This window comes from Hyposmocoma kahamanoa, unplaced genomic scaffold (assembly GCF_003589595.1).
Source record: "Hyposmocoma kahamanoa isolate Upper Pololo Valley unplaced genomic scaffold, ASM358959v1 63, whole genome shotgun sequence".
In the NCBI taxonomy this organism is placed as follows: domain Eukaryota; kingdom Metazoa; phylum Arthropoda; class Insecta; order Lepidoptera; family Cosmopterigidae; genus Hyposmocoma; species Hyposmocoma kahamanoa.
The window spans coordinates 5923876-5943828 of NW_020653851.1; the positions used below are offsets into that span (position 1 = coordinate 5923876).

The 19953-nt window shown below is 34.9% G+C and overlaps 3 protein-coding genes across 4 annotated transcripts; 2 read left to right on the top strand and 1 right to left on the bottom strand.

Annotated features, from left to right (window-relative positions):
- The first annotated feature begins 384 nt into the window (after positions 1-384).
- Positions 385-2538, top strand: LOC113230172 (uncharacterized protein C45G9.7). The gene is made up of 3 exons (XM_026463977.1): positions 385-547; positions 631-759; positions 1123-2538. Exons 1-3 carry the CDS (start codon positions 494-496, stop codon positions 1309-1311), a joined length of 372 nt encoding a protein of 123 aa, XP_026319762.1. The 5' UTR covers positions 385-493; the 3' UTR covers positions 1312-2538.
- Positions 2539-2740: 202 nt separating this feature from the next.
- On the bottom strand, positions 2741-4248 carry LOC113230173 (NADH dehydrogenase [ubiquinone] 1 alpha subcomplex subunit 5). The gene is made up of 3 exons (XM_026463978.1): positions 4167-4248; positions 3935-4093; positions 2741-3055 (listed from the first exon to the last, which is right to left on the bottom strand). Exons 1-3 carry the CDS (start codon positions 4182-4184, stop codon positions 2879-2881), a joined length of 354 nt encoding a protein of 117 aa, XP_026319763.1. The 5' UTR covers positions 4185-4248; the 3' UTR covers positions 2741-2878.
- Positions 4249-4489: 241 nt separating this feature from the next.
- Positions 4490-12546, top strand: LOC113230170 (E3 ubiquitin-protein ligase Topors). 2 transcript variants are annotated; one of them, XM_026463976.1, is made up of 5 exons: positions 4490-4566; positions 5742-5971; positions 7393-7556; positions 8297-8524; positions 9109-12546. In XM_026463976.1, the coding sequence occupies exons 2-5, from the start codon at positions 5765-5767 to the stop codon at positions 10712-10714; spliced, it is 2205 nt and encodes a 734-aa protein (XP_026319761.1). In that variant the 5' UTR covers positions 4490-4566; positions 5742-5764; the 3' UTR covers positions 10715-12546. The 2 variants fall into 2 exon arrangements, with proteins under 2 accessions (XP_026319761.1, XP_026319760.1); XM_026463975.1 differs by lacking the exon at positions 4490-4566 and adding an exon at positions 4676-4843 and having other exon boundaries at positions 9109-12545.
- The last annotated feature ends 7407 nt before the right edge of the window (positions 12547-19953 follow it).

Here is a 19953-nt window from a genome sequence, read left to right on the forward strand (position 1 = left end):
CTATTTCATTGGCTAAATGCGAAGCCAAGGCCTATATTATGTATTAGATTTAAGCTCGAAATTATACGAATCTCGAACTAAAGTACCCGTATCGGCCCGTTCTAAGGAATCCCGAGTCAATCCAAGCACGCCGCCTCAAATTGCCTATCCTCTTTGTGGCGGCCATATTTACAGAAACATAATTAAACGAAGACGTGGCTCCAAGTACGTGTATCCAAGCCAAAATTATTAATAAAAAACACAAAGCCATTAATAAAAAATAAAAAGCATTAACAGCTGTAGTGCTGTGCTATTCGGAAATACCGGATATTTTTATTCTCGATTTGCGTTGGCGGACAAAATATTTGTATCCAAGTTATAAAAACTGTAAAAATAAAAAGTCCTGTGTGACGGTGGCTGTCGCTCGCTGTTGTTTAGTTTCCTGTATTTATATCCAGTGAAAATAAGTTCTTTCTTTTCCGAACCAGCGCGTGGTAAACCAAAATCATTCATCATGGCTAAAATGGCATTTCAGCACCAGGCCGGTACGGCTATGGAGTGTTTAAGCGTAAGTTTGGAGACCACTCCCTGTTCTTTTCTTTACATTTTTCTTTTTCTTCCATTAAAAATAAGTCTTTTTCTCCCTATTAGATACCAATAACACTCCAAAAAGAGGCTGGTGTTGACGCTGAAGGTCGGGAAGTGATGAAATGTGGCTTCAAAATTGGAGGTGGTATTGATCAGGACTACCGAAAAAGCCCTCAGGGGTACACAGACAATGTGAGTAATCTAGAAAGAAGTATATATAGTAACGCGTCATAGGTTACGGATACTTAGCTACTTCAAAATATAAAGGTAACTTTGTACTTTAATGTGTCTGCTGTAGCTAATTTTGGAAGTTTTAGTTCTTGAGACACCTGATAAATAGATGCTGACGAATTTGTCATTCAATTTTACTATACACATCTTACATGCTGCCTCTCTCCCAGTGGGCTAGATAGAGACCTCACTTGCTAAATCCCTGGAAAGCCTTTTTGGCTTTCTCTGTTTTCACATTTTTATATCTTACACCCTTGTTTAATCTGTGCACTATAATTTTAACAAAAAACACAAATATCAGTAATGTGCTTATATGAATTACAGGGTATTTACGTAACTGAAGTCCATGAAGGAAGTCCAGCAGCAAAAGCTGGGTTAAGAATGCATGACAAGATCCTGCAATGCAATGGATATGACTTCACAATGGTAACACACAAAAAAGCAGTCAGTTACATTAAGAAGCACCCAATACTCAACCTGCTAGTAGCTAGAAAAGGTGTCACCTCAACATAAAAAAATTTTATTATGTGTCATTATAATATTTTGCAGTTTGATTTATAACTGTAGTGATGGACAAATACATATAAGAATACAAACCAAACTTATTTTTGGCACTATGTTATGATCAAACTGCAAAATTTTTAAGAATAACCCCTTATAGGTTTAAATCTTAACAATGACAAGTATTATTGTGACAAGTGATTTACAACGTTATTTATTTTTTTAATTGTAATATTTATATTATTAAGAAAGCAAAGTACTCAGTATAATGATATATATAATTATGATACGTATTTGGCAACTGTGTAGTAAAGTACATTATTATGTTGAGCTATCATTGTATTTTATTAGTGAGTTACCATTTAACACACCAATTAATTTAATTTTTCACATCCATATTTTTTGTCACAAATTATGATAAGTGGTTACAACGATAAATGCATATAAAAATCTGCCTTTACTGTTTTGAATTGTAGTAATTAGATTATGAATTTTAGATTTTATGAATTGGTTATTATATTGTTGTTATTTTATCAAGTTAAAATTAATTATTACTAACATAATGCACTTTATGAAATTGATAACATTCCTGTATGAAATTAAGTAAAATCATGTTATTGTGCCAAATTTAATCCATATGCCTATATATTCTGTGTGTCATAACATTAATTATTGTATGCATCATACATATATACCTGAATACCTGACTAAATAAATGTTTTAGGCAGTATTAAGACGGTAGCTAAAAATACTCTGAGTAGTAATATAAAACATAAAATGATGTATCTAATCATGTTCAATATTGTCTAAGTGGCCTGTGTTTGTACTTGGTTACTGCAGTGGCAGTGGCAAGCCAAAGACTAGTACAATCAAATCTAATAGTGTATGTTGAACTGTAACTGCCGTAACGCCTTTCTATCCAATTAAAAACTTAGATTGTAAGTACTTAATTTTTATGTTAAGAAATTGGCTATAAAATATACACTTGTAATATAATTAACAGTACTAATACTCGGATTTCCGTGTTACTTTCTAAGTGGTGATATGTTAAGACATAATGGTAAGCATGTTTTATTTATGAGCTCTAACACACTTATTAGATATTATTACAGTTCATTTCAGTCAAGTCATGTGATAATTGTAATAAAATTATCTTGTTTATTTATGGTTTCAAGATCAAATTTTTATTTTATAGAAATTTACACTTTAGAAGACCATAGCACTATTTTGCCATGAGGTATAAAACAATTAATTTAATTCTGTATTTTTCCTAGTGCCATTTAAACCTGTTAAAATATTATGTACGTACAAAGTATGTAAGTGTGATAGAGCCCTAAGTTCTGATATTTTATTCAGAAAATAAAAATGTTATATAAAACATTGTTTTTATTTTAAATCAATTTTACAAACTGAAAATTTACTCATTTTTACTAAGTAATAAATCTAATAGGCACACAGACAGGTGCCAACAGATGTAAGTAAAATATGTTTATTACAATTTCTATTTCATTAAATAAGAGTTAACAAATTGTTTCTACATTATGTTGTAAACTGCAGTGAGCCATAACATTAATGCAATTTAGGGTTTCTCTGGGGGCCAGTCCCATTGGCCCTTTGGAGGCTTGGCCATAAGTGGTTCCCACGATCTCCAGTTGAGCATCTTCCTGGACAAATTCAACTCATTTTCAGCTTGAATGATCAACTCCTCAGCTTGCCCACAATTCATTGCTTGTTCTAGTTCATATACATCCTTTGTCTGTAAAGGAATTCATAAATTATAACAATTTGTTTTTCATCATCCATTCAGAGATGTAATTTCTTTTGTATTTTGGATATGTAAACCTTTTCATTGAAAAGATAATATGGTTTGTTAAAAATACAATTGTATACAGGTTTGCCTTTGCCAAAATGGCTTAATTTAAAAAGAACAAAAATGGCTTTATTAGGTTGAAACATAGGTTAGTGCAAACAAGTTAACACTATGTCTATACAGTATATACAGCGACTGCTACTCATGTAAAACATGTAGCTTTTTAATACAAAATGTGAGAAAGTACCACTCTTCAATGTGTTTACCACAGTAAATATTATAATAATAATAACGCACACACTCAACATAGCCCTGAACTCGGGAAACCCTGTGTCGTGGATGCCATGGACACATACATAGACAACCACAAATTACACCCAAACTTACAAGAGAAATAAATGTAAGCTGTACAAATATTTCTCCCAGCCCGGGAAATGAACTGGGACCTCTGCATGGCAATCCGGCATGACAACTGTTCAGCCACAAATCAAAAGGTGACAAAGCTCACTTTATCAACAATTACTTATTGATGTGGTTCAATTAAGTTCTTGCTTTATCAAGCCGTCTATTCAGTTTTGTTCTCTTTAACTTTTTTATGTAAAGACATGTTATGTATAAAGATTATTAAAATATAAACCCAAACATTTAAAAATTTAAGTCTTTCACTTGTAAAGTTTCTATTTATTTATATTATATATTTTCTAATTTAAAGCAACGATACGTTATATCTCTCCATGCTCTATGTATAGTGCAATACAAATGTTGCATATAGCTGATAGGTATGAAATTAAATTTAAACAAAAGAGATTAAGTATATGTTCCTACCGCTTGCACGACACAACTCCTGTCACGTACGATTTGTTCAGTGTATTTCTTGTATGGGCAATCTGGCATCTTTTGCAAAGTTCTGAGGATCTTGCCGTAAAGTGCATTAAGAGTATGATGAGCATTAGCTGCTACAGCCAAGCCCACCAGTCCCGTCGTCTGAAAATGCAGATTGTTTTTCAGAAAATTAATAGATTACACAGAAAATACGCAAAGTTTTTATTGTAAGTACCTTTTTAATTACAGGCATATTCAATTAAAAGTTCCCAAAATCGATTAGATAACACCGCCACCACGCTATGTCAATAAAATTCTTTTAAATTTTTTTTTTTCAATATATAAATTGATTGACAAGTTACATGACAATGACAACTTCATCCATTTGACATTGACATGAATTTTTCGAATGTTGGTACGAATGACATAACAATGTATCTATCCTAAGGCGCACACACACCACGCGATCACGCGACGCAGTCACTTCAACTTAAGTCTGATTGTAACAAACTTTTTCTACGACGTTTCTAATAGGATTGATCAATCAACCTAGTTGTAATTTATTATCTGTGGCTTGTTTGTGATACAATCAATCGTAACTTGCATGGTTCACGAGAGCGAGCTCAATGTGTTTGGTATGTGGCTATGGCTACATTTTTTGTGATTCCATAGAAATTATTTGATACGGCTTCATGAAATGAGTTCATTGAATGTTTTAATGTTGCGATGAGTATCGAGCATTACTTTGTTATCACTGAGACGGTGTCCGCGAAAATATTCAGTTGTTTTTAGTGTTTAAATAATTCATCTCTCGTCACGTCATTCCATTCATCAGAGAATCTGTCAATATCTCGCACATTGGCGATGTAATAGGGGTGCATGTGCAAGAAGCCTGCCAGGATATCTCCAGAGGTAAGGGACATGTCCCGAGATGACGAAGGTCATTTTATCAGCTGCTTCATCTATTTCAGTGACACATGTAACTAGGTATTATTATTACGGAATAAAGTAGGTAATCTTGCAGGTACTTATCTACCTACTAATTCTGTAGCTATTATCTATTGCAGATGTATTCTCATAAATTTTTATTGCGTTTGTTCACTGTTTTACATACCTATCTATTGTACATTGCACACAAATAAATATTCATTGACACAGTATCACATTTTGTAAAAATATTTATTGTAATGTGTATAGTAGTAAACTGGTAATGTCTATAAAATTTCACCCAAACTCACGAGAGAAGTAAATATAGACTATTCAAACACTTCTCCCGACCTGGGAATCGAACCCGGAACCTCTGCATGGCAGACCAGCGTGGTGACTGTACAACTAAGACTACAGGCATAAGAAGTTCCATACTGGGTAGGCACAGGCCACACCCAGAGGACTCAAAAACTGTCAGCCAGGAAAGTCCTTCAGTTCTTTAATGCTGTTTGGTCTTAGCTCCGAACTGTTATTAGTGGTGATCACAATAGAACAGTTAACGGCTGCAACGATGAGCATAGGCTCATCACAAAAACTAAATTTGTTTATTCGAAATCCAAAATAGGTATAAAGATCTATATGCTAGACTGCTTGTTCTCAGGACATGGTACATTTCATTCATTCTTCGCTGTAGATGTCAGATTGACCATTGCTTGATTTTATAATTGCGAAACAAAATAAGATATATGAAATCTTAAAACACCTTTACATAGGCCTTAGTTTGAATAAAGAAATTATTCTCATAACGTACTTATCTCTTATTGCTTATCACACCGGGCTCTGTTCTTCGGATGAGTCAATATATATAGTAAACATTTTTCAGGTGTTCATTTCTAAAGTTTCATCATGGATATATCAACGGTGACACAAGATGATAGTTCCGGGGCTAACCCAAGTAGTGTGAAAAGTGATGACAGCAGTCCCCGGCAGGAGGGCGGGCGCGGGTCGCCACCACCTAACTGCGCAATATGTTTGGGCACATGTCGCAACAAATCGTTTACTGACTCATGTCTACACCAGTTTTGTTTCAAATGTCTCTTAACTTGGAGTAAAGTGAGTATATCTTTTAAAAAATTTTAATGAATAAAAATCCACAGTATGCAAAATTGTATGACAATATGTGATTCTGCAGAACTTATAGTATTCCAAAACCCACAGTTCAATCTTTGTGTCCATTAAAGCCCATGAAATACATGTCTATCTGGACATACCAACTATCAAATAAGAGATGCTAACACAAACAAAAGCAAAAGTTAAGACTATCAAAAAAATATGCAAAAAAAAAATAGGCAAATATGTTGTGTCATCGCACCTGGGTATCTTAAGGAGCTTGAAGCAACTTAGGATACTGACTTTGTATGCACCAACTACAAAATGAGTGATTCATGAATCATGATTGGTAAATGCGATAAATAATTGTGAAATTCTCAATATTAACGTTTGTTTTTCATGATGGTCTCGTAGTGATGCTCAAATGACACATATAGTTGATATTTGTCTATTAAATCTTATTAGAAAGCCTCCGCAATGTCTTTAGTTACTTAACTTTTGTGTATGGCGAGTACCAGGCCTATAAAATTTGATTTGACATGAAAACTGCATCCTGGATAGTTTGAATTTACTACCCCAAGAGTTGATTGATGTGTTGATGCTGCTTTAGTCAGTTTATTAGTTAATAGTTTGAAAGATGGACTTGACAATTACTTGCAAACTAAAAAGAAAGAAGTAAAAGAGATGACTTGATTTGTGTAAGGTTTGTGAATTACATTGTTGTTCCTGTATACTTATAGACAATACTCTAGTACAGATATCGGCGTATCAGTTATTGGCTGCCTGCCTGTCAATAAATAACAACAATTCTTTTTCATTATCATGTTCATGACGACAATGTAAAAACACGTCGATCCCTCCAATCTTAGAATAATTATTCTAAGCCTCTGAAGAACACTACACCAACTTTATTTATTGGTCAATTTCTGTTACTTTTGTAAACAGCCACATTTATTTACTAATATCATACTCCCCGAATCTTGGGAAAAAAAGATAGAGAAACAAAAAACGAAATAAAAAGAGAACAGGTCCAAAAATTAAGTTGGCGTCGTGTTCATTGAAGGTATCAACATATTGTATTATTGTAAACAATTTCTTCTACACTTCACCATAGTAATTTTTAAAAATAACTGTCGTAATCGAGCGCGTTCGGAAGCGTAACAACTAAGTGTCTTGTAACTTACATTGGGCGCGCGAAGTAGGTACACTTGCGGCGTCTATCTAGATCTAATAATAAATACTAAAATATAAATAAATAAATAAATAATAAATACTAATATATAATCAATACTAAATCAACTGGTGATATACTCATAGTATTTTTATATTATTTCTATATAATTGAATGTGGTTTTGTATTGTTATTATCAAACAATAATTAATGCTGATTTAAATATTTTTGTTTTGTGTTTTAACTTTTATAGGTAAAAGCGGAGTGCCCCCTGTGCAAACAGAACTTCAGGTCAATAATACATAATGTGCGCTCCAACCATCAATATGAGGAATATATGGTGGAACAACGCACTGAGGAGACAGAAGAAAGAGTTGATATTGACAATCTTACCACCACCAGGAGGTTCAGATATAGGTAACTATTTATTAGTCAAGGCAATTGAATTTAAATCTGTTTTTCTAAAAATGAGTTTTAGATCCACCCACTGAGTTATACAATGAGCACCGAGCATAATAAGCATGGTGAAATTAGAAACATGGAATTGTCAACTTATGTCTGATGGTTACGGGTTCAGTGACAGTACCCCTCAGATCTATTTAAAGCACCACCAGGTGCACAACTTGGTATCATAAAAAAAGCCTTGAAAGCTATTTCAGTCCAGTTATTACCAATGTTTGATAAAACAGCTCAAGCCTTTAGTTTTCTATCTACATTATGCAGTATTGTGATTTAAGGCTAAACAGTTATGTTTATTAAACACATTAAATACGTTTATGTCTTATTAAACACATGGTTGTGTTCAGAAAAATATCACTGGCCTCTTATGAAAAGGGACCGCAATAACTTTTTGTTTTCTAGGCCATAGTAATATTTGAATTACGAGTATGATTGTGAAAGCAATATTGAACAACAAGTGCGCCTTGAGAAGTATCTGATAAAGGAGATTGTTTGAATATGGAACTGGCTGGCTAGCTAGGTCTTGGCTGTGCTTCTATGTGTCGTAAATGAAACGTATATTCGTATTCAGGAGCAAAAACATTTTTTTTCTCAGTTGTTATATGAAATTCGACACTACACCTGTTCTGGATTCATCATAGCGCCGAATTGGTACTATTTTGTCCCCTTAGTGATACCTACTATTATAACAATTACAGGACAACCCTGACTCTACCACGACGAGAATCATTAGCAATACAACAGCTACTTCTACAGTACCCTTTAATGGCGGACGTGTTCCCCCCTCCTGTGCCCCGTGCGCCACCGGCGCGACGTAGACGCTCGCCAACCGCCTTTCGCCGTACTGTATACCGCCACAACCTATGGGCGCGACCGTTACCTGACTTCACTGGTCGTTATCGAGACTGCACTCCTGAATTCTACAGGTACATAATAATACGAATTATAATGTTCCCTGTACTATGAGCACAAACTGCAACTGTTATGGATAGTCGTGTAGGATAGACGTACCATCAGGCGCACGACTTGTTCGTCCCGTCCATTGACATAGGTCAATGGTCCCGTCACTTGAAATTATGTAAAAAAAAGTTATTCCAAAGCACTACTTAGCGGAGCCACAGAGGTTGTCAACATTCAATTCAACAGAAAGGAAGAACTGTCTCTGTTTGCATAACTATAGATAAAATCATAAGAACGAGAACCTTACTCTAAAAACGGACAAAAGTTGAAAGCTGAATGTCAAACACAATGAAACATACATTTCTTAAATCTTAACCTTTCTGTTTTTTTGAAGTTCAGAGTTGATTTCAAAAATGTTCAGACTCTTTGTATTTGTTTTTACGTACAAATAAATTATTAACTTACTTTATAAGTATTACATTATAGTATTACATTACAACACTCACTGTGCATTGTGCCTTGAAGATTTAAGGCACAATGCACAGTGAGTGTTGTAATGGTTTGTGACTTGTACAACTAGAATTCATTAAACAAAGTTTATTTTCCATAGGTACAACAACTCCCAGATGCACCGCTTAGTGCCTTGGATCAACAGAGAATTGCATTATCTGTTGAACGAAAATATTGGACACATCTCTTACGTAATGACGCGAATTATGGAATTACTGCCTCAGCATCCAATAAATTCGCCGGAATTCAAGGAAGCAATGCAACGGTTCTTTGGAGAACGTACAGAACACTTTCTTCACGAGCTTTACTGCTTCGCGTCCACTCCTTATGATATGACCGGATACGACCGTTATGTGCAATATACCACAGATCGAAGAATATCTACGATGGTTAATGAAGTTCTTTCGAGTTCAGATTCGGAGGCCAGTGTGGACTCCGACATTCTGATAATATCCAGCTCGGAGCCGGCAGAGCCACCGCCAGGGCCGTCCCGAGAGCCGCTACCGGCTCCCGTCTACCCACTAAATTACATTCCCAACCCGCCAGCCAACGTCATTCCCATTGAAACCATATCGCACTCCGACACAGATGATGATTCGTCAGAAGTAATGGTCGTTGGATACATAAAACCACCTCAAGATAGAACGCCAGAAGTAGTAGACTTACTTGGGTCAGACAGCGACGTTGTCGTTCAGGATACCACGCAGTCAGAACCATCACAGAGCGCATCAATAGAAGCTACTGAGACTCGGCAAGTGCCACTAGTGAAGCTGAGTTTGAAAAGACATCCTCCACAGAGAGTTCAGGATTCCGAGAGTGAAGACAGTACGTACACGCCTCCTAGCCCGCGGCGGAGAAAACGGCAGCGATCGTATAACACGGCGACTACTAGCGACACCTGTCGTTCCACGCCGTCCCCTTCCTACTCCCCGCTGCCTTCCCCTTATCCCGCACAACGGCGTCCAAGCCGCGCCTGGAGCGACACCAACTCCACCGACTCGTATTTAAGCCCATCCTGCTCGACGGACGGCGATACCTCCGAATACAACATTAGTGGCTACACTACTTCATCCAGTTCCAGCGGCAGAAGGAAACGAAGAGTGAAAAAGAAATCGAAGCGAAAAAGTCGCAGCGAAAATTCAGACAAAAAAAGAAGTAAGAAACGTAACACATCACGCTCGCATCACAAACGCAAGAGAAGTTCATCCAAGACAGACTCTCTAAAGGATAAAAAAAGCAAAAAGAAATCGCAATCGGGGAAAGGTGTGAAGTCATCTAAGAAAAATAGCGATGTAGTGTCACATCCAGAAGAACCGCCGGCGCCTGCACCTATAGATCCTCAGCCAGGACCTAGCGGAATCTCCATTAAGACTAGTTCTAGCCGAGAAAAGAAACGTCGAATTAACCGTGAGAACAAAAGACTGAGAAGTGTTGTAAACGTAATGTATAAACACTCGAATGATAGAAGTCCAACGTTAAATTCTTACGTAAACAATATTAGTAAGAATTCCCAAAATTCATCTATTCCTACCGATGACAAAGAGTTAGACGAGGTACCAAGTACTAGCCAAAGCGGAACTAAAATAGAAACAGAGCTAAGATCTCCTTTAGACGAAAAATCTCGTTCAGATGACGACGATTCAGATCCTGAAGACAATTTACCTTTAAACTTAACAATGGGTATGCAATTTCGTGAATGTTTTTAGGCAAATTAAGTTTGTACCAGTCTGCTAAGAATATAAAAAACGAACTATCGAACATAGCGGATAAAAGTTGCTTTTAACTCTAAATGACGGTTACTCTTGACTTTTCACTTCCATATTTATGTCCTCAGAAAAATCAGTTCTTTGACTTTGCAACATCGCATAAGTTGGTCGTAACTAATTCCTAATAGATGTAATTTTACGTGAATTCGATACGCACAATGTGCTTTAGAAATCCATCTGTGAGTAAATAGGACATACGATAGCTATGTGTAGTAATTTTTGAGAAACTTACTCTACTCCCAGAATTTGAGCCACAACATTATTTTTTCTGAAGTAGACTCATACCCACTGCTAATATTCCAAAACTTCTGTGTTATACAGCTATTCAAAATAAAATGTAATGCTTATGATATGATACATGCATTTACACATTATACGTCTTCAGTATTTGATCGTGCGTTACTCTGAAACACACCGATTTTGTACGTAGGCAATGTAAATAATAAAAACATCGTAATTATTAAAATCTTAGATGGTGACCTAGCAATGTACATACAGTAAATGATAAAATTTATTATTTAATTAATCCTTTTTTATGTAAAGGATTTTTTTTTAATTTGTTTTTTGTGGAAAATAATAGAAACTCATTTTGTAAAATAAAGAACTCCATTCACTGGTGAACATGTTGGACGTCAAACAAGGACAGACTTGTGCGAAGCAACGAGGAAGCTTTCAAACTACGTCTTCTTTACATAGAATTCAATCTTAACAAACCTACATTTTAACTGTTCTCGTTCTTTTGCATAGTTCTTACCTTTGTCAGCTAACAAATAAAATGATTCTTTAATAATTCCACAACTTCTACTTACTAAACGTGCACATAAAAGCAATTAATTTTTTATTTGGCAAAAATATTTCTCTTCTCAATACAAATGAATGTAACATTGGTATTTTTTACCATTTCTTATAATAAACATATTGGTTTTTATTAGTAGTGCCGCTGGTTAGAATAGGTAGGTATAATGTAAAGTCCTGCTTAATTATCTCTGCCCTTCAACGAGTTGACCAGAGAATAGGAACTTTTTAAGATTTTTTAATGAATTAAATTATGCCATTATTGGTTTTATTTCTGATTGAAGTAAAATGCCGTTTCAAGAACAAACATTTGTCTAAAGCTAATACTAACTTCTTGTACGTTTTTCGTGGTTACCGATTGACGATTCTGATGTGCTTACTTCTTAAACTAATGCAACGAATCTAAAAATAGGGAATAGGCAAATCCGAGAACTATTTATGTTTGCAATGTCTTAATACTCGGGTCTGACTTCAAAATATGAAATAAACCAGTGTCATATTTCAGTCGGATGTTATGAGGTACAAAGGAAAGGGCGCCTTCAAATTGGACTAAGACTTTCAAACTCGCAGCATTTCCGTGTCCCGGAAAAAAAATCCGTCTCGGTGCGCAAAAATACCGGGAAAACGAGACTTTCGAGACTATTTCAAAAGTAGGTTTTTTAATTATAGGCTAGGCGTTTAGGCAGTCCAAACATGAGATTTTAAAAGTTCTTTATTAACTCAAGTTATACTAATAAAACTTTAATTTTCATACGAAAAAAAACAGAGGGCGTTTAATGTAATTTTGGATAGAGAGACGATATTATTACTATCATTCTCCACAGATTATACTATCTACAATATTGTCATATCCATGTAACCAGAATAAAAAATTACTATTAGTATTTTTTTATTACTGTTTAATTAAGTGACTTAATGCTAAAAATAAAAAAGACTAAAAAATAAGGCATAAGACATTCAAGGCACTGTAAAAAATTTCAGTCTCGGAAACGCCAAAAAATCGTCGATACTTGGAATTTAGACATAAGGAACACACGCGCGTCTGTAGTGCTTCAGTAATTTTTAGCTCATTAATTGTGACTGCAAAAGTGGCGCCGCGCGTGTCACGACAGTGACGGTGCAGTGCTTTCTATAAACGACTAATTTGAGGGCGCCCAAAGATAGCGTGAAGGAAAGTCCCATACATTTGCGACCGGCTCGCAATATATAGTTTATGGACGAAGAGCCTTGTGACAATATTCCTTACAAGGAATTCGTACCCTTGGTATAATAAAACCACAGTCATAACGAAGGCATGAAAGTCATAAAATTATCGAACTACATGAAATAACTACATATAACTCCTGTTAATAAAAAATGTATCTGCTAATTTCGTTAGTAGCATCTTTAAACTTCTCTCCAGAAAAGTTGTAATTTTTTAGATGCGGCCTTATTACACCAAGGGTGCGAATTCTGGACGTATGCAGACTTAAATCACGACCTTTATAGTGTTGTCCCTTAATTTAAAAAAAAAACTGAAGGGAATTTAATTTTCAGATTGGTATACATGGTTTTACTTTAGAATTACACATATCAGAATCGAAACTATTGTTTATACGGGTATTTAGTTTGAAATAAACCACTTTCGTTATAGAAGTATATTTAACAAATTTCATACACACTTGTAACATGTACTTATTAAATTATGCATAAATCGCAAAACCACACAATAAGTAATTACTCCACAGTAAATTTTAAAATAGTACGGGAATGTGTACAAAGAATTTTAATTAATGTGTCTAAAAATAAGCCAATTATTATTAGCTTGCAATAAAAATGTTCTTGTAAACTTTTTGGTTGTATTCTTTTCGACGTTTCATTATCGCCGTCGTCACAAGACCCGTAGCAGAGAATAAAGATAACCCGAAGGCTCAATTTACAATGCTGCGGAATGGATTTGTGTGTCAATTGTGTAACTACAAACTAGATACTCACGCTGTCTCGGAATTCCCAGTTACCGTATCGTGTCTAGTTTGTACGTACGTTACACAATAGACATAACTAAAGTTCACTATGCTAAGTGCAATTCCGTTACAAAAAATCGCTTCCGTTCGTTTCCGCAACAATGTAAATTGAGAAATAGTTTCCTTAGAACGGAATAGTTCCATCTTTTTCTATCCGACCAGTATCTTCCTTCCCAAATTGTTCACAACCTTTTAGCATTTAAAAAAAGGAAAACATTTTATATTTTACGGAACCAAATGTCATTATAAATGAGCCCAGCAAGACCTGTGAATACAGTAAAAATTGGTGTGTGTACGCAATACTGATAAATTGATTTTAACCCTAACAATCTATTAAAAGTTGATTACCTACTACTTATTTACTAAAGGGTGAATATTGATATCAATGTTGTTTCTTTGCAATGCAAACCTTATTAGCCTTTTTTTTATTAGCTTATTTTCCGTTCTGTATATGAGACAAAAAAATGAGCACGTATCTTTTTCCGGCATCAGCATAATCTACTTTTTAAAATTTAACCAATCTGGGAAAAAGTTGTGAACGGACTAAGTTCTAGAAACAAAAAAAAATCTAAGGAAATTTTACTGTCTACATGGGGATACGCTTATTCTGTTGCCGTCACTATTATTCAAACTCGAGAACCAGTACCAAACGTAGATCCATTTGCTTTCAAAAAAGGTCGGTATTTATTATTTTTTAGTGAAACGTAGTTTCAATCGTGTGTTCAGTTTCAAGTGTTTTACAGTTTTAAGGGAAAGCGCTTTACTGCCAAAGCTGGTACATAAGCTTAATCCGGGAGACATTTTTAATTTCATGAAGCTGTTGTTCGAGTGTAATCACACTCAGAAAAAGTCGTGAATTAGTTGGTTCTAGTCGCAAAATTCTTTTTTTTTTTATATAAAATATAAGTGCGCATATTCTGGAGTGGCTTCTTGTTCAGAAGATATATTGATATACAGATGTTTGTATCTACAAAGTATAATTATTTATATAGCATAGTAACCAATATACATATCACATAGTCGTTGTTATTTTTTAACGGACTTCAAAAAAGGAGGTTCCAAATTCCCTTCGTTCCCACTAGTTCGACTGTATGTTTTGGCGGTTACTTCACGTTTGTGAACAGGTTTCAATAATTTTTTTTTTGTTGGAAAGGGCATAGGTATCTCAATACGAATTTGAAGAAAATATTCCACCTCTGAGAATGGTAAATAAGAGGATGAATAAGGTTTATTGCATTTCATCCACTCTCCGTTAATCGATTTCACTAAAACTTGGCAAAATGTAATTCCACAAACTTTTGAGGACGGTTTTTTTAATAAAAAAGTTATGTTCATTAATTAAGGGACAACATTCAAAATTGTGAGCATTTTCCATCTTTAAAATTTCAAAGGTCGAAATGAAACACAGAAATAATTTGGGGTAAAATCTGTATTCACAAAACATATAAATCAATATACAATTTATTTATGATAACTTAAAATGTATCTAATGACGATTTTCAGTTTTTTTTCTTTAATCAAAGGGTTACCTGATCGGTTGTACCTTAACATTGACATTTTATTTTTTTTAATGACAAAAAAAACTGAAAAGCGCTCATCTGTGGATAGGTAATCCCATCGAGTACAGTCCGTAGATACAAGGTTGTCTCGTATCCGACGTCATAGGATTGGGATGTTCTGAATGTATAGATAAAAAAATCATTTTGAAAATAGTAGTCTGCTTTCTTAAACATCTTTTTATTATTAATAATGTAAATTAAAACTGGATTGACATGAAATGAGCATACCAGTGTCGTCAGGCCCTAACGAGACAACAGTATATGTACGGAATTCGGTAATACTTTAAAATTATGCACGGTAACATGTACTTTATGGCGAAAATATTTTCTTTTATTTCTTGTTTACTTTGTCTAATATTGCTACGCTATGTGCAGGAATTTAACATGCCTACCAAGTTTTTTACATAGTATATACTTACATAACTGCAGTTTCAACAACTCGAAAATCCATTCCTAACCAATGAGCTGAAGATTTTTTTCACAAAACAACTTGGAAACGCACTTATATAAATTGAGGTTGACAAGATAGATTTAGAGTTCGACCTCTCTGGATCACATGGCACAGAATCCTGTGCGTAAAAGCGTATTTTGTGGGGTACTACTACCACCATTACCGCTAACGTGTCTATCTGAGCCCACAATTACGCACTTCTCTTAATTCATTTCTTTTTATTGGAAATAAGTGTGCATTTGACGTTCACCCTCGCCTTGATAAGGCCCCAGTTCAGGGAGGAAGTCTGTAGGCAGATTGCAGAACTGTATCTCCTAAGCCTATACCTCCATTCACCTCGGTCCTTTGCTACCCTGAACCGCTGAATGCCCGCTGTAAGACTGTGAGCATCTTTCAATCGACTGCCATTAGAAAGCTTTCTAAAAGTATCTTGTCAGCCTTTATACCGCAACATGCTAATGGAGTACTATCAATTTAGTACGAGAGTGGTAATCTTAAGTCTCATTTGGAATGGATTAAAATTCTTTATTTAGTGAGTGATACTACTGCTACTCTAATAATAACAACACACAAGTATTGCAAGGCTACAGAAGTACTTATGAGCAAAATAAACACGCCGGATGGACGGTTTCGATGTAGTATTATTGAGGGATTCTTTGATACGATAGTAATTTATCGACGTTTATAACTGCTGCTGTATAGTGGGGGTCACCTCTAAAGATACCCGAGCTGAACGTGGGTATCATCATACTAAACATATTTTAAAACACATGTTATACTAAACATGTTTTTTATAATGTATCTTACTAAACGTGAGTTTTATTTGTACGCGTCATACTCAACGTGTTTTCTATGAAGACACGTCTTGTATGGACGCAGTGGCAAAACGTACTGAATAGAAAGGTTCAACCCTAAGGAAATAGTTTCAGTCCACTAAATAAAATTAACAATATATCTGCACAAGACACGATATCAAAGATTTCCCCGCTATATAAAATAGATACTGCATTTAAAAATCGATTCTCAATATACTAATTATGACTTCTATTACATTATTGCTTTCAATAGGAATTAATGAAAACCCTGTTTTCATTTTAGTTATGTTAGGTCGCTAACCTTTTGAGTCGAGCATTGCGACATACTAACATTTAAAGATATATCTAATTAATTGCAAATAATTTTTAATTTTAGCACCAGCACAAAGCTAAAGTTACTTTCACACTGGCATTCTAAATTACTAGTCTCTATAATTCTTCCCAAAACGCCGCTATCATTATTGTTCTTGAGGGCGCGTTCCCATTATGTCGTAATGTTTTATTTATGGTTGGATGACTATTGCGTCTAGCCTATTCCCATATCACGACTATCTGTCATGACCATGACTGTGTCGTGGACGTTTATTTTATCATTGAACGACTGTCGTGTCTAGCTGTTCGCACTAGATTGTGACGACAATTTATCGGTGCACGTGCAGAGAACGATAAATAAAACGTGACGACAATAGTAATTGCGATTATCTGTCGTCTCATTTTTATCGTGACGTTTTATTTATCGTTACAGTCTGTCGTAACGGCAAAAAGCCGTGAACGACAGTTAATCGTGTTGTACCTTATGTGAACAACTTCATTTAAATACACAAGCCACGACAATTTAAACCGCACGACTATCTGTAGTCACGACATAATGGGAACACGCCCTGAAACCGGCCTTGCAAGACGGCAAGGTTAGCTGTCATTTTCGCAAGTCACGCGAGCACGAGTACATAAGTGAGACAGCAATCAATTGGAAACATACCGGTGTGCAATTTTTGTTTTGTAGTTTTATTGATATTCCATGATATATAGTTTTTTAAATGCATAAAAAATATTTTGTCTTTCAGAATTTGCAATAATTCGGGTTCCATTTGGTACAAAGTTTTGAGTTTCGTGTCAGTATCATTACAAAACTACATTAATTAACCAACACTGAGTGTCGTATTCCAGAACTCTACTCAATGCTCAAGTCAGGATTTGAGCAGACTTGAGTATGATTTCAAGCACTGGAAATACGACCCTAATGGCAAGGACTTGAGTACGATTTTCAAGTCCTGACTTGAGCATTGAGTAAAGTTCTGGAATACGACTCTGACACAATTGAACTATCTTGTCTACAAAATACCATTGAGTTTAATTCATTAGTATCTAAAATTGGACCACACTTCATTTAAAGGGTTCGCAGTACTCCCCAGGAGTCCCCGTAACGGTTATACTAATCAAGGGCAAGGCTTCACACAGCATAACGGAAATAATTCTTTAAGATCTTTTAAAAACCTATGTAAAACAGTTTACTTCTATTATATATATTTATGGTATATTTATCCAATTATTAGTTTACAATAATTTAATGTTATTGATATTGTTTTTTTATTACGTAACTTTTGTTTTATTGCACACTTAAACCCGTTAGTGTAATTATTGTGTCCTGTATTTAGATTTAATTTTTTTAAGAAAAGCAGTACCTTTTGTTCGTGATAAAAAGACATCAAATGTGATTTCCGTTTTTCCTGTGTAATAGATGATTAACTAACTAAATATATAAATAAAAAATATTTATATAATACCACATATTTGCCTCAGGAATAGGCAGTTTTATAAACCATACAGTAACGGAACTTATTTGCTGGGAAGAGGGCGCTGCGGGTCACAATCCCGCACGCTTAGTTTGTGAGATTGAACGCTGCCGCTGGGTAAACGAGTGATTTAATAGTTATGTGTTACGCAAGTCTGGAAAGTTGGTTGTTTGACGCGAGTGCTTGTACGGAAGGAGCGTAGAGCAAAGCAACTTTTCACCTCATTATAGCGAGGAAAATGGTAGACAAAAGAAAAACTGTTGAACAAATCATTTTAGTTATTCGACGAATTAAAATAATTTATTCAACAAAATTACTTATTGTGGTCAATTTAAAGTCAACAATAATAGGCATAAAATATACCAACAGATTTATATTACATAAATAATGTACGACAAATCGCGTAGTTGAACGGGTCATTATGTTTTTTTCATCGAATGAAAAAGTTAGGTGCACCACTGTCCATCGTCAAGTTCGAATTTCAAAAACCTTCTCCACGTTAGCGGGGAAAAAACCTTTGTGCGCAGATTTCTATTGACCTAATGAGAAAGAAAGCCTTTCCGAGCTAGTGAGGTGAAAAATATAAGACATTTGGCAGTGCAAGATATGTCAACTTTATTACTTATCTAGTATTGTTAATAAATGATGACGTTATAATAATTATCACATTTTTTCCAATTTGTGATAACCCCTGCATTATTAAGCATATCCATGTATGTACACCAAAAATAAACTTTTATTTTTTTGTCGTACCAACTCACACTTTTAAAATTTATATTTGGTGGTAAATTGTTTAGCAACACGTCCTATGTGCTGTGTCCTATTCATAAAAAATATTTTGGTGGTAGGTGCTTTCTTTTAGTACCGCACAGAGTTATCAATGTTTAGAGCAATCTATTTAAATATTTTAATTTTTGTACGAAAGTAAAATATGATGAATTATTAAAAACCATGGAACAAAAGTTGTTATGATGTTTAGTAAAATAGTCCTGTGAGGTTGCTTAGTATTTTACGAATAACCCTGTATTATGTATAAATATTATTATGTATACACGATGCTTAAAAACGAACAATCATGCATATAGATATTGTCTGTTCATAGCTAATTATGAACATGTGTTGTAAATGTTTACATTAACTTTAATCAAAGTATTTGAAATATTATTTATTTGGAAGATATAGATTTAAAAATCGCCAGTGCAAAAATGACCCTTATTACATAGCATTCTTTTAAAAGGCAAAAGCAGTGTTTACACTATACTTCGGTCACCCTCGGTTTTGTGTTCACTGTCTAATTTCTCAAGCAATTTTTAATATTTAAGTATTTAGTGGCAATAAAGCTCCATTTCTACCGGAAAGCGTAATGTGAGCATTAATTACTGGCACATCGGTCTTGTCAACTTATGTCCCAGAGCGACGGATGCTATGGCAGTACCCCTCAGCTCGATTATGCGATTTAAGGCTCTCATTGGCATTGCAACCTATAGACAGCGTGCCGTTTACCACTAAAAGCACGACTTGTCCGTCCTGTTACTTAGTATCATAAAAAAATCAAGTACATTATCGTGAAATATTATTTAATATTCTACATACTTCTATGTTTTTTAATGCACACACACATAGCCCTGTACTAGGGAAACTCTGTATCGCGGGTGCATTGTACACACACATAGACAACCACTTATTACACCCACACTTACGAGAGAAATAAATGTAGGCCGTACAAATATTTCTCCCGACCCGGAAATCGAACCCGAGACCTC